Source organism: Accipiter gentilis, chromosome W (genome assembly GCF_929443795.1).
Source record: "Accipiter gentilis chromosome W, bAccGen1.1, whole genome shotgun sequence".
NCBI lineage: Eukaryota > Metazoa > Chordata > Aves > Accipitriformes > Accipitridae > Astur > Astur gentilis.
Genome location: NC_064918.1, coordinates 10,694,268 through 10,708,955, shown reverse-complemented (window position 1 = coordinate 10,708,955; position 14,688 = coordinate 10,694,268). Strand labels below are relative to the sequence as shown.

The 14,688-nt window shown below is 46.4% G+C and overlaps 2 protein-coding genes across 3 annotated transcripts in view; both read left to right on the top strand.

The window, feature by feature from the left end:
* LOC126035240 (uncharacterized) overlaps positions 1 to 14,688 on the top strand; it is a 375,847-nt gene that overhangs the window by 80,355 nt on the left and 280,804 nt on the right. The window lies entirely within an intron of this gene.
* The window catches only part of LOC126035330 (uncharacterized), a 59,134-nt gene continuing 52,993 nt past the window's right edge, over positions 8,548 to 14,688 (top strand). For both annotated transcript variants that reach the window (XM_049793841.1, XM_049793842.1), the window contains exon 1: positions 8,548 to 9,585. Coding sequence is in view for 1 of the 2 variants with exons in the window: in XM_049793842.1 (XP_049649799.1) it covers positions 8,678 to 9,585 (908 nt within the window). In the remaining variant the exon portion in view is untranslated. The remainder of the gene's footprint in view (positions 9,586 to 14,688) is intronic.

The window sequence follows — 14,688 nt, the reverse complement described above, 5'->3', positions numbered from 1 at the left end:
AGATTTTGAGAATACAACACAAAGTACTCTGAGGGAAGCTGTCTTGGATTTCAGTCGCACCTTAGTATCTAAATTCTGAGTCTCCCATATGTGCCTTTCTCTTTTTCATACTGAAAAGTTGTGCAGTTTTCTCTAATGGGAAAACCAGATGTGGAAATGAAGTAAGTGTTGAAAAACCAAAAAACTAAACAAAGGTAATGTAATTTGGGTAAGAAAAATCTCTGTTGGCTTCTGTTCTGGCAGAATCAATAGGCTATAAAGGAGATCTGAAAATGAACTTATGGGTAAAACTCAGTTTCTTGGGCTGCAAGACAGTCTCATAATAGAGAAGTAATGTCACATCTTTCAGCATTTCACTCAAATCACCAAAAGAATGAAGATTCAATGATAGCCTATGATATGGAAGAATCATGCTCAGTTCCCGTCACTACTGAACAGCAATCCTGGATTTAAAAAAAGTTCTTATTTAAAGGAGTGTTTGCGACAATTATTAGGAGTTGTGACAATGATAGCAGAGGTGTTCAGTTGCATATCTCAAATATGTGGCTCTGAAAAGGAGATAAGGTATTTGAGACACTGTATTTTGACTAGGCTTCCTTAAGCTTCAAAATTAATTCCAATCTGTTGTTTTAGAAATATTTGATCAGTTTTCACCAAAAGAGACCTCAGAATTTTTCATGGAATCTTTCCAGGGCTCTTCCTACCTCCACAAAATAAAATCAGTACATATCTAGACATGTTTGCTAGAGACATGGGGCAATCTACTGTTGGTCCATGAGGGCTTTTAACATGGTGTGAACTGCACTGCACAGCACCACTGAGGACACAAAAGAGATTTCAATCAGTCATGAAAACAAGTCAAACTTTCATCAGTTCTTGTGGTGGGTTGACCCTGGCTGGATGCCAGGTGCCCACCAAAGCCACTCTATCACTTCCCCTCCTCAGCTGGACAGGGGGGGAGAAAATATAACAAAAGGCTCGTGGGTCAGGATAAGGACAGTTTAATAAAGTGAAAGCAAAGGTCACGCGCGAAAGCAAAGAAAAACAAATGATGTTATTCTCTACTTCCCATCAGCAGGCGATCTCTGGCCACTTCCCGGGAAGCAGGGCTTCAGTACGCGTAGTGGTTGCTCCGGAAGACAAAAAAATGTCCCCCCTTCCGTCTCCCTTTACTTAGCTTTTATATCTGAGCTGACGTCATATGGTATGGAATATCTGTTTGGTTAGTTTAGGTCAGCTGTCCTGGTTATGTCCCCTCCCAAGATCTTGACCTGCCCCAGCCTGCCATTGAGGGGAGGGCAAAAATGTTGGAGAGACAGCCTTGATGCTGTGCCAGCACTGCTCAGCAGTAGCCAAAACGCTGGTGTGCTATCAACACCTTTCTAGCTACTGATGCAGAGCACAGCAGTATGAGGGCTGCTATGGGGAGAATTAACTCCATCTCAGCCAGACACAATACAATCTCCACCCCTTATTCCATACCATTTGTGTCATGCTCAGGTCCCACATAATTTAATACAGATATCTTCTAACCATACTATTGTATTTAATTCTCATTACTGAAATCCTTTCTTACCAACACTTACAACTGAAACTACATACTTAAACAACTTTTATACCCAACGTACAGATTTATACATGCTTATTAATTACTATCCCCTGTCCTTTAACAGAGATATTCCATGGGCTTCCACTCCTCCACATGTTCACACACAGGTTATGACTTGGGCCCCATCCATCAAGATGAGTGGTCAGGACAGGAGAAGCAGTACGTTCGATCGTTGGGCACCAACACCGGCTTGGTTTGGGTCACCGATGCACTCATCTGGTTCCTTGCAAAGTTCAATCCTCTGCAGTTCAGGTCATTCCTGCTACATTACTTCCTGCAACATACAACTCACATCACACATTATTTTTCCCCCAAGGTTAAATGTCCTTGAGGCACACACTGGGTCTCCCCATCCTTCCTCATTACCCACCAAGTACACCCAGGTCCCTGAACAAAGACAATCCCACGAATGGGTTTGCCTTTTCCCATGGGAGGTGCAATCCACACTGCCTTCCCCAGCCACTTCCCCATGTGCACCACGGGGACCTTATCTCCTCCCACAGTATGTAGGGTTTTTTGGGGGCAGGACCAGGACAGTTAGCAGATCCTCTGGTGTTAACTAGCCAAGTGGCTTCTGCTAAATTTGTATCCCAATGCTTCCATGTCCCATTGCCTAGCGCTCTCAACATAGTCTTCAACAGTCCATTATATCTCTCAATCTTTCCAGATGCTTGTGGGTGATAGGGTATGTGGTACACCCACTCAATGCCGTGTTTCTTTGCTCAGGAGCTTATGAGGTTATTTCGGAAATGAGTCCCATTGTCTGATTCAATTCTTTCTGGGGTACCATGTCGCCATAAAATTTGCCTTTTGAGGCCTAAGATGGTGTTTCGGGCAGTGGCATGGTTTACAGGATATGTTTCTAGCCAACCAGTAGTTGCTTCCACCATGGTGAGTATGTAGCGCTTGCCTTGGCGTGTTCGTGGCAGTGGTCCAATGTAGTCAATTTGCCAGGCCTTGCCATATGAAAGACCCAGCCACCACCCTCTGTTCCAGGGAAACTTTACTCTGGTGGCTCGTTTCATTGCAGCACGTTTCACATTCATGAGTGACCTGTGTGATGGCCTCCATGGTCAGGTCCACCCCTCGATCACGAGCCCACCTATATGTTGCATCTCTCCCTAGATGTCCCGATGTCTCATGGGCCCATCGAGCTACAAATAGCTCACCCTTACGCTCCCAGTCCAGGTCCACCTGAGCTATTTCTATTTTGGCAGCCTTGTCTACCTGTTCATTATTTCGATGTTCTTCAGTGGCACGGCTTTTGGGCACGTGAGCATCTACATGACGTACCTTTAGAGTCATGTGTTCTACACGGGCAGCAATGTCCTGCCACAATGCTGCTGCCCAGATGGGTTTACCCCTGAGTTGCCAATTGGTCTTCTTCCACTTCTGTAGCCACCCCCATTGGGCGTTAGCCACCATCCAGGAGTCAGTATAGAGGTAGAGTAACGGCCACTTTTCTAGTTCAGCAATGTCTAGGGCTAGTTGGATGGCTTTCACTTCTGCAAACTGACTTGACTCGCCTTCTCCTTCAGTGGCCTCAATGACTTGTCGTGTGGGACTCCACACAGCAGCTTTCCACTTCCGATGGTTCCCTGCTACACGACAAGATCCATCAGTAAACAAAACATAACACCTTTCGTCTTCTGATAACTCATTATATAGTGGTGCCTCTTGGGCACGAGTGTCCTGGTTTCAGCTGGGATAGAGTTAACTGTCTTCCTAGTAGCTGGTACAGTGTTGTGTTTTGAGTTCAGTATGAGAAGAATGTTGATAACACTGATGTTTTCAGTTGTTGCTAAGTAGTGTTTAGACTATAGTCAAGGATTTTTCAGCTTCTCATGCCCAGCCAGGGCACAAGAAGTTGGCACAGGACACAACCAAGGCACCTGACACAAAGTGGCCAACGGTGTATTCCATACGATGTCACGTCCCATCTAGTATAGGAACTTGGAAGTGGGGGGGCAGGGAATCACTGCTCGGGGACTGGAGGGTTGTCGGTCGGTGGGTGGTGAGCAATTGCCCTGCGCATAATTTGTACATTCCAATCCTTCTATTACTACTGTTGTCATTTTATTAGTGTTATCATTATCGTGATTAGTTTCTTCTTTTCTGTTCTATTAAACTGTTCTTATCTCAACCCACGAGTTTTACTTCTTTTTCCCGATTTTCTCCCCCATCCCACTGGATGGGGGGGAGTGAGTGAGCGGCTGCGTGGTGCTTAGTTGCTAGCTGGGGATAAACCATGACAACGAGCCACCTCCTCAGGTGATGCTCCAAAATCACTGCCTTCTGGCCAGTCCATGATCTCTTCCATAATTACTGGGCAGTTAGATTTCCCCAGTTGATCCCGTTGCATCATCAATGCTATCCACTTACTCCATGTAGCGCTGATTGCATGATGTGAAGAGGGTACGTTTCCTTTGAACATCCAGTGTAGCACAGGCAGTTGTGGTGCCAAGAGGAGATACGCTTCTGTACCAACAACTTCTGAAACGGCTTGACCCCCCTCATATGCTGCTAGTATCTCTTTTTCAGTCGGGGTGTAGTGGGCTTCTGATCCTCGGTACCCCTGTGACGGTCTGACAAATTCAATGTCTCAAACATCCGCTAAAAGAGCTTTGGTGGACAAAACAACCTCTGTAAAAATGCTGGAGTTTTGTGAACAGGACAATGTGGACAGAGGAGAGGGCCCCACGGAGGGTGGGAACGCACTTCTCCAAAGCCCCAATTCCTTATCTTAAGTGACCAGGAGAAGGAACACAATTTATGCCTTCCTGGAGGAAGAACGCCCCATGGAGGATGGGACTGTGCTTCTATCTTAAGTGGTCATGCCAGCAGGAAAAGAGAGGCAACTCCACAATGAACACCCCCCACCAAAGCTCACTAACCGATTCCAGTGAACCCCGGGTGTGGGAACTGCGCATGTTGAGATCATCAACTAACACACTATAAAAGAGGAGAGAACGAATCCTCAGTGCGTGCCCTCCGGAACTGGATCTCTACGCTGGCTGGACCAACTCTGGACCCAGGACTGGTGAAACCCCTCTCTTCTCTCTTTCTTTCTCTCACTCTCTCTCTCCCTCTTTTCCTTCTCTCTTTTCCACAGTCCCTACACCTCATCCTTTGAAACATAAACCGTTGACCAAATCTGAGACTAAGAGTGGACCTAGCTGCCCCTGAGCTCCTCTTTGAGAAGGAGTCCAGAAAGCAAGGGGGTCTGCTCTGAACCTCATGACTCAATGGGAGGGCTCTCCTTCTGATACATTTCATGTTCCTTTTTCCATTTCATTTTCCTGTACTTCCCTCCTCTTCTCAAATAGCAGTTTAATGACATGTTGCAAGGCTCATATTAACAAATTCATGTGTACTTGGACAAAGTTAGCTAGGTTGAATAAATGTTGGTTGTTGTTTGAACTCCCCTGGTGTCGTTTCACCTTAATTCTGACAAAGGAAATCCACGAACCTGAGTCGCTCCAACTGTGGGATGCGACATCTTAATTAGCGTCACAGACAGGATTTCCCTTGTTGGAAGGGAGTTTTTAATGGGATACCGGACCTCCACTCGGAGAACGAGCGGGGAGGATCTGGGAAAGATCTCTCAACACTAAGTCGGGAGAGATCTGAGCAGTGGCAGACATAGAGGCCCGGGAAATATCTGTGTCTGACTGTTCCCCAGTTTTTAGAGAGGCTAACTGCCTATACGGGATTTCCCTTGTTGGAAGGGAGATTCTAACGGGATAGCGGACCTCCACCTGGAGAGTGGGTGGGGAGGATCTGGGAAGGATCTCTCAACAATAAGTCGGGAGAGATCCGAGCAGTGGCAGGCATGGTGACCCGGGAAATATCTGTGTCTGACTGTTCCCTTGTTTTAGAGAAGCTAATTGTATATAAAGCCCACCCTTCCCCACAAGGAGTAGCCTGGGCACGAAACCACTGACATGATCCAAAAGCCATTGTAGGAAGAATTAAGAAGCTTGCAAAAGAAGGCAGGTTTCGCCCGGGAAAAGGGAAGGCTGTAGTGTGTGCAGTGTTAGGGGCTGCACTCGCAGCAGCTCAGGAAGACAGACAGGAAACAATGAGAGCTGAACAGGCAGATAAGGAGAAGATTCAGTCCCTGCAGGATTTAGTTAAAGTCCTGCAAGAGCAGTTAACTGCTGAGTGTAATACAATGCAGCGGCTTCATGCTGCCTTGTCTGATGCGTTAGATCGGGAAAGAATTTTACGAGCCGAGGCAGATGAACGATCTGACTCGGACTTAGACCTGCAAGGTCTAGAGGTAGTTCAAGTGAAACAGCAAAAATCTTTATACCCAAATCAAGAGTTAGAATGTACCAGAAAAGTTTTTTATCCTGAGGATGAAGAGATAGCAATGAGGCCATTAATTAAAACAGAAACCATAGACAATGGCCAAATTGGCGGAGCACCACATGTGACCATTAAGACGATACCGTATTCTGCCACTGAATTATCTAAAATTCAGGAAAAGTATATCCAACTAGCAAAGGAGACCGAAACAGAATATGTGTGGAGGGTGTCATTAACCGGTGGTGGCCGGAATTTATTGTCAGAAGATGAAGCCCAAGGATATTGGGGGCCTGGAGTGTTCCTAACTACCGATGATCCTAGGGAACCATGGTCTCTGACACAGCGGGCAGCTTACTGGGCAGGGGGAATAGACCAAATGGAACGGGGAGAACCAACACGGATAGATACCCCTTCTATAAATCAGTTAACCGAGAGCTTACAGAAAACTGCTTGTCTCCAATTAATGCATGATAGGCGATTAGTGCCACAACAGCCCTCTCCGATGTTGTTAAATGCCAATCCCGATAGAATGACTCCTCTAATCCGAGGTTTACCAGATTCTTTGAAATTATATGCTGTCCAGATGCAGGATAGATTACGCGATGCGATAGCACCTAGAGGAGGCAGGCGGAATGCAGGAGGTGCCCTGACCTGGGGAGAAGTGGCACAGGAATTGATTAACTATGGCTGGAGAATGGGTCTCACAAGAGAAGAAAGCAGGGCTAAGCCTGCTATCCGCCGAATAGAAGGACCTGGCCGACTTCCCCCATCTAAGACTGTAAACACCAAAAAGCCATATGGGGGTCAGCGAAACTTGTTGTGGGCAGAAGGGATAGAAAAGGGAATTCCTCGGGATGTGATGGACGGCTTGCCCACCTCTGTCCTAGAAAAGTTGGTCCTAGGGTGGAAAGACAAGAACAAGGAGCCTCCCCATACTGAGTTAAACGTTCTAGGCTATAAGGGGGCGAATCCACAGTCGCTGGCAACTCCCACTCCCCAAACACCCACTGCTCCAGAGGAAGGTATGACTGTCCGCAGGACGGGAAACTAGACACGCCATCCCCAGTAAGCGAGCCGGGGGATGGCCAGTGGGTTTATTTAAGGAGGCTCACTGAGAATAAGACAGGAGACCTGTTGATTACTTTTCCCCTTGGTCCCTTTAAGACCCCAGTAACTTTTTTAGTTGATACGGGTGCTCAAATGTCAGCACTCCAGGTGGATGTTGCTAACCGCAATGGAATAATTGCAGATAAGAAGCAGATATGGGTCACAGACGTTTTCAGAAGCTCCCAACTACAGCCGACAGCTAAAGTTAAATGCTGGCTGCCAGGGGTTTCATCCCCTGTTGAGGTTACTATGATACTAGGTCCTCTACCCACCAATATTCTAGGACTTGACCTCTTAAAGGGCTGGTCTCTAAGGGAAGAGAATGGAAATTTGGGTGTCCCGCAATCTCTGTGAAGCTTTTGCAGTCTGCACTAACTCTTCCCCCTTCAAAGATAGTTAATGTCAAACCTTATGCTTTGCCTTTGGGAGCAAGGGAAGGGATCACTTCAGTGATAACTGAGTTACGGGAACAGGGGATAGTTATTCCTATGCACTCACCCTATAATTCCCCAGTATGGCCAGTCCGCAAGCCAAATGGGAAGTGGCGATTGACAGTTGACTATCGACGCCTGAATGCCAATACTGGCCCATTAACAGCTGCAGTCCCCAATATAGCAGAATTAATTGCAACCATACAAGAACAAGGTCACCAGATTTTAGCAACCATTGATGTGAAAGACATGTTCTTTATGGTTCCCTTGCAAGAAGCAGTTAGGGATCGCTTTGCCTTTACCTGGGAAGGTATACAATATACATTTACACGGCTTCCCCAAGGCTATTGCCACTCACCAACCATTGCTCACTATGCATTAGCCCAGGAACTAAATCAGATCACTCCCAAAGATCGAGTAAGAGTATATCAATATATTGATGATGTGCTAATTGGAGGACCAGACACCACTGCGGTGGGGCAAACCCAGAGAGAAATCATTAATCACTTAGAGAATTTAGGGCTCCAAATTCCTGCAGAAAAGGTGCAACTCCCATCACCTGAAGTAAAATTTTTAGGTATCTGGTGGAAAGGAGGGACTTTGTGTATACCTCCCAAAACCTTGTCCACCCTTGAACAAGTGAAAATGCCTGAAAATAAGAAAGAATTACAGCATGCCCTAGGCTTGCTAGTGTTTTGGAGGAAACACATCCCCAACTTTTCTATCATAGCTCGCCCTTTATATGATTTAACCCGTAAAAGAACTGCTTGGGGCTGGACACCTGTCCATGAAGAGGCTCTGAAATTATTAATTTTCAAAGCAGGGATTTACCAGGCCCTAGGGCCGATACATCCAACAGACCCACTCCACATAGAATGGGGTTTTGCAATTCATGGGTTATCTATACATATGTGGCAGCGTGGACCTGAAGGTCCTACTCGTCCTATAGGATTTTTCTCGCGAAGCTTTAAGGATGCTGAAAAAACGATATTCAGTTTGGGAGAAAGGACTCTTTGTGGTTAACTTAGCCTTACAGGAAGCTGAGAGAATTATACGACAACAGCCCATCATCTTGTGAGGACCCTTTAAGATCCTGAAACCAATATTGGCTGGAACTCCTCTCCCCGCAGGAGTAGCTCAACGAGAAACAGTAAGCAAGTGGTATGCCCAGCTAGACCACTACTGTCACACTAGACAGATAGAGGAGGGAACACCCAAAATGCTCCAAATACAGGATCCCCCTTCTGATCACCCAGAAACAGAACCCCCTCCATCGTACATCAAAGTGGCTCCTGATTTCAAACCCCATTTAAAAAACGTATGGTTCACTGATGCTTCCGCAAAAACGGACGGAAAGACGTGGAAGTATCGAGCAGTAGCATTACATATTGATTCAGGGGAGCATGTGATAACTGAGGGAGAGGGTAGTGCCCAAGTAGGGGAGTTAGTTGCTGTGTGGAGCGTAGTCGTTAAGGAAGCTGAGACAACAGAACCAGTATACATTTATACTGACTCCTATGCAGTGTTTAAAGGATGCACTGAATGGTTACCATTTTGGGAGCAAAACCAATGGGAAGTAAACCAAGTGCCAGTATGGCAACGAGACAAATGGGAAGAAATACTGAATATCGCCAAGCAGAGATCTTTCTTAGTAGGCTGGGTTGCTGCACACCAGGCAGGGGATAACCCAGCGCACCTCCTAAATAACCGGGTAGATTCCTTAACACGTCTAGCCAGTCTTGCCATCGATGGTGAAGCAGAAAAATGGGAACACCTTTTGGAGTGGCTGCAGGTGAAGCGTGGCCATTCAGGGAGTAAAGACCTGTACAAAGAGGCTATTAGCAGAGGATGGGCTGTTACACGAGAATTATGTAACACTGTTATTTCTGCATGTGGTCAATGTCGAGTTCGTTTGGAAAAATATAACCCTTTAAAAGAGCAACCCCTACATTTAAGGACAAACAAAGGTTTATGGCAAACGTGGCAAATTGACTATATTGGCCCCTTTAGGCTATCAGAGGGAAAACAATATGTGTTAGTAGGAGTAGAGGTGGTATCAGGACTAACACAAGCTGAAGCTGTATCCAGAGCAACAGGAGAAAATACAGTGAAAAGTCTTAAAGTATGGTTTAGCTGCTTATCCAAGCCTCAGTCAATTCAATCTGATAATAGGAGCCATTTCACTGCTGGAGTGGTGCAAGAATGGGCTAAGGATGAGGAAATCCAGTGGGTTTTCCACACCCCTTACTACCCTCAAGCTAATGGTATTGTGGAGAGAACGAACGGACTTCTAAAACAAGTTCTGAGGCCCCATGACCCAGGGTGGGCCTCGCGAGTACCAGAAGCAGTATACCGAATTAATAGCTGGTGGGGGGCAAATGGCTGCCCCCGACTCCTAGCGTTCTGTCCCACACCTCCTTCTATTGTTCCAGGGACGAAAGGTGGCAAAGACCCTGCGCACTTGCTCCACTATGCTGGACAACCAGTATTAGTGGAACTACCCACTGTGGGGCAAGTGCCCCTAACCCTAAAGACACCCCTTAACCTCTATTCCTGGGTGGCCACAGATGCTCATGGGAAAGAGCATCGTATCAATACCCGATGGATTGTCCCATCCTTCTAAGTGGACCTTCATGTTCTGAATTAAAGCTGCTCCGATGTTAAATGGATGATAAGAATATGTATTTTCTGTATCCCACTAGCTGGATTCTAACAAACATATCAGTTAAGATGCACAATATAAACCTAACCCTCTGTTATAGTACTAAAACCATAGCTGCTTGATTGCTTGCTTATGTTTTTGTTACTCTGACTAGTAATGCTGTGTTGACTTCTCAGAATTCCTGAGTTGGGGGGAGGACACAGAAAGCTTGACAACAGACCACGTTGGAGTTCTTGCAGCGGCCCCTACGCCACGTGAGAGCAAGAGGTCGCTATAAACTTATTAGCTTTTTTACACACAATAGGCACATTCTGCTGATCTACGGATGCTTTAATCAGAGCAATTCCAGTCAAGAGAGCTTGAAGTTTAAGGCTAGTTTGTATGCATCTATAATAAGTAACACATCCTACACATGGCCTGCATGAGGTTGTTTTACAGAAGCCCTCATGAGCGCCTTGGAGGGTGCACCTCAGCCTCTCGGATGGATCCCAACCACTAGCAGCACTGCTTGACATCTCCTCCAATCCTATCCCTCTAATGATTGTTTATTTTTGTATATATTTTGCAGGTTATCAGAAGCCCACGGCAGGACTTATGTTTTCACTTGATGAGTGGGCCATTATCTGTATTGTTTCTTTGATTTTGGTTGTGATATTTTTATCATACAACAGGGAAAGATGGTTTGGAACTCCTTCCTCCTTGCCTTTCTTGCCTTTGGTGCATCTGGACAAGGAGAAAGGACCTCCAATTTAGCTTGGGAAGTGATACAAGGATTCATACATGTCTGGAATAAAACGGATCAGGGGATCTGTATTCAGATTCCTACTTCTGCCAAGCAGGGGATTAGATTCAGTTTGATACCCATGAAGCTCAATATTGGAAAACATAATATGACCAATGGCATTAAAGGGTTAGTAGATGCTCCTTTTGAGTATCAATATCGAAGTGATTATACCTCCTCTGGTAGATGGTGGCGAGATGAAGCAGCCTTCTATGAGATCCCTCAGGACACAGGGTGGCCTGACTTAATAAACAAAACTTGTAAGCGATGGAGATTGGAGGTCAGTTGCGAAATTGGTGTTAGTCATAGCCCACCATGTCCTCCAGGATTCGAGGAAGCCTATTCCAGACGATTCCCACCTTCTCCATCCTGGTGGAAAATAACAGGCTGCCCTTGCTATCACAATATATCTTGTAATCTAGTGCCCTTTTGGCCTGCTTCCCTGGAAATTACCCCTTTTGAATTACAATATAACGTAAAATGGGATTCAGCTTGGTGTGTTCACATACCTGACAGGAAGGGACAATATCCTTCAATGAATAGCGCCCACACTGCTTGGGGATGGTCAGTGAAACACATCTTAAAAAAACAATGTCTTCACTTATTAACGAAAGAATTTGTAGGCACACCCAACCCCAATGATGCCCATTTGCTAAACTGTACCCACATTATAGATTGTACCACAGGCGCTGGCAATCCCATTGAAACATGGATCAATTTGGAAGTTAGAACCTTAATTCGAGATATCTGCACCTGTTGGGGATATCCTAATTTTGGATACCGAAACCAGGATAACCAATGTAATCAGATCACCAATAATGTTAATACCTGGCTAAAATGTGGAATTCCCATTAACCACTTCCCAAGACATAAGGTGGGGGAGGATAATCAAATACCTCGGGGAGACGCAGCTACTTGTCAAAACGCTTTGTATGCTGCCCCCGAGGGGACTGTCTGGGGGTGCTCAGATGCGAAAATGTACTCGCACTTGAATGTTATCGAACAGGCTGGATTGCAGTGTGGTTTGGGAATTCCTATTATGTGTCCCAGGCGAATCTTTGAATATACCACACCACCTATTCACAGGAATAAACGAGAACTTGATGGTCCAAGTAGCACCTCATGACTCAACGGGAGGGCTCTCCTTCTGATACTTTTCATGTTCCTTTTTCCATTTAATTTTCCTGTGCTTCCCTCCTCTTCTCAAATAGCGGCTTAATGACATGTTGCAAGGCTCATATTAACAAATTCATGTGTACTTGGACAAAGTTAGCTAGGTTGAATAAATGTTGGTTGTTGTTTGAACTCCCCTGGTGTTGTTTCACCTTGATTCTGACAAAGGAAATCCACGAACCTGAGTCGCTCCAACTTTGGGATGCGACATCTTAATTGGCATCATGGACAGGATTTCCCTTGTTGGAAGGGAGTTTTTAATGGGATACCAGACCTCCACTCGGAGAACGAGCGGGGAGGATCTGGGAAAGATCTCTCAACACTAATGTACATTTTGTACATCTGGTCCTGTCCGGACAGGCCCAAGAGCTACTGCACGAGCTATTTCCTGTCTGATATGCTCAAAGGCTTGTTGTTGTTCAGGGCCCCATTCAAAATAGTTCTTTTTCCGCCTTACTCGATAGAGAGGGCTCACAAGCTGACTATAACCTGGAATATGCATTCTCCAGAACCCCACAAGGCCTAGGAAAGCTTGTGTTTCCTTCTTGTTAGCTGGTGGAGACATAGTTGCTATCTTGTTAACCACATCCATAGGGACATGACGGCGTCCAGCCTGCCATTTTATTCCCAAGAACTGAATCTCGTGTGCAGGTCCCTTGACCTTGCTTTTCTTTATGGCGAAACCAGCTTTCAGAAGAATCGGAATTATTCTTTTTCCCTTCTCAAACACTTCTTCTGCCTCCTTGCCCCACACGATGATGTCATCTATGTATTGTAAAAGTTCAGGGGCATTGCCCTGTTCCAGTGCCATTTGGATTAGTCCATGACAAATGGTAGGGCTGTGCTTCCACCCCTGGGGCAGTCAATTCCAGGTGTATTGGACACCTCTCCATGTGAAAGCAAACTGTGGCCTGCACTCTGCTGCCACAGGGATTGAGAAAAACGCATCAGCAATATCAATTGTAGCATGCCACGTGGCTGCCTTTGATGCCAGTTCATATTGGAGCTCTAACATGTCTGGTACAGCAGCACTCAGTGGCGGTGTCACTTCATTCAGGCCGCGATAATCTATTGTTAACCTCCACCCTCCATCAGACTTTTGCACTGGCCATATAGGACTATTAAAAGGTGAATGAGTCTTGCTGATGACTCCTTGGCTCTCTAGGTGATGAATCAGCTCATGGATGGGAGCCAGGGAGTCTCAGTTTGTCCGATATTGCCAACGGTGCACTGTCCTGGTAGCGATAGGCACCTGCTGTTCTTCAACTTGCAACAATCCCACAATGAAGGGATCTTCCGAGAGACCACGCAGGGTAGATAGCTGTTTGATCTTCTCTGCATTTACAGTGGCTACACCAAAAGCCCACCGGCACCCCTTTGGGTCCTTGAAGTACCCTCTCTTGAGGTAGTCTATGCCAAGGATACAAGGGGCCTCTGGGCCGGTCACAATGGAGTGCTTTTCCCACTTGTCCCCTGTCAAGCTCACTTCAGCCTCCAATATAGACAATTCTTGGCATCCCCCTGTCACTCCAGAGATCCAGATGGGTTCCGTGCCCCTGTATCCTGATGGCACCAGCGTACACTGTGCACCAGTGTCTACCAAAGCCTTATACTTCTGTGGGTCTGATGTGCCAGGCCATCGAATCCACACAGTCCAGTATATCTGGTCATCCCTTTCCTCCTCCTGGCCAAAGGCAGGGACACTCTATTGCTGTTCCTCATCAGAGTATTCACTGTCCGACCCTTGCGGTACCAGACCAGAAGTCCCCTCAACAGAATCAAGGGAGGTGGTTTCAGTTTTTGTATGCCTGGAGGATCGCTGATTGCTTTCTTGGGCCTCTACAGCAACAACACTGACAGCCTTCTTCTTGGGTGACCCCTTCTTAACAGCTGTCTTCCCTCTCAGTTCACGTACATGGGCTTCCAGCTTAAAGGTGGGTTCACCATCCCATTTCCTCATGTCCTCCCCTTGGTCACGCAGGAAGAACCAGAGTGTACCATGTGGCATACGCCTTGGGCTCCCTTTCCCTCTGACTGGAGCAGGAGAGGACTGATTTCTTGGAGCGTCCCTAACAGCCAAGGCACCGTCCTGTAGGGATGAGGAGACACAGAGATTTTCCTCAAAGTTTTGGAGCCAAGACGACACTTTCTCCACAGTTGGTGTTTCCATATCTGGACAATATATCGCTGCCAATCTGTTAGAATATGACGCTGGGGCACCTTGAATCACCTTTCTCCACATGGCCCATGTGCACAGGACATCCTCTGGATCTTTGGAGACTTCCTCATCATCTAGATCACTGTAGATGACTTCCACCACTGCTAACTCTCTCAGGTACTGGATGCCTTCATCTGCGCTAGTCCACTTTTCTGAGGAATTCACAAGATCTTCCTTGAATGGATATCTTGCCCTCACGCTTGAGAGGAGCCAGCTGCAGAGACTGCAAATTGCTGCCTCTTTTCCAATTCCTCTTTCAATTCCCTGGTTTCTAGCGAGGGATCCCAGCTGTTGGGCTTCCTTGCCTTCCAGTTGCTGACTGTCAGCCCCTTTATGCCAGATTGGAGCAGCCAGACAGCAATCCGCTCACCTGGCTGGTGGCTGTAATCTTTCCGC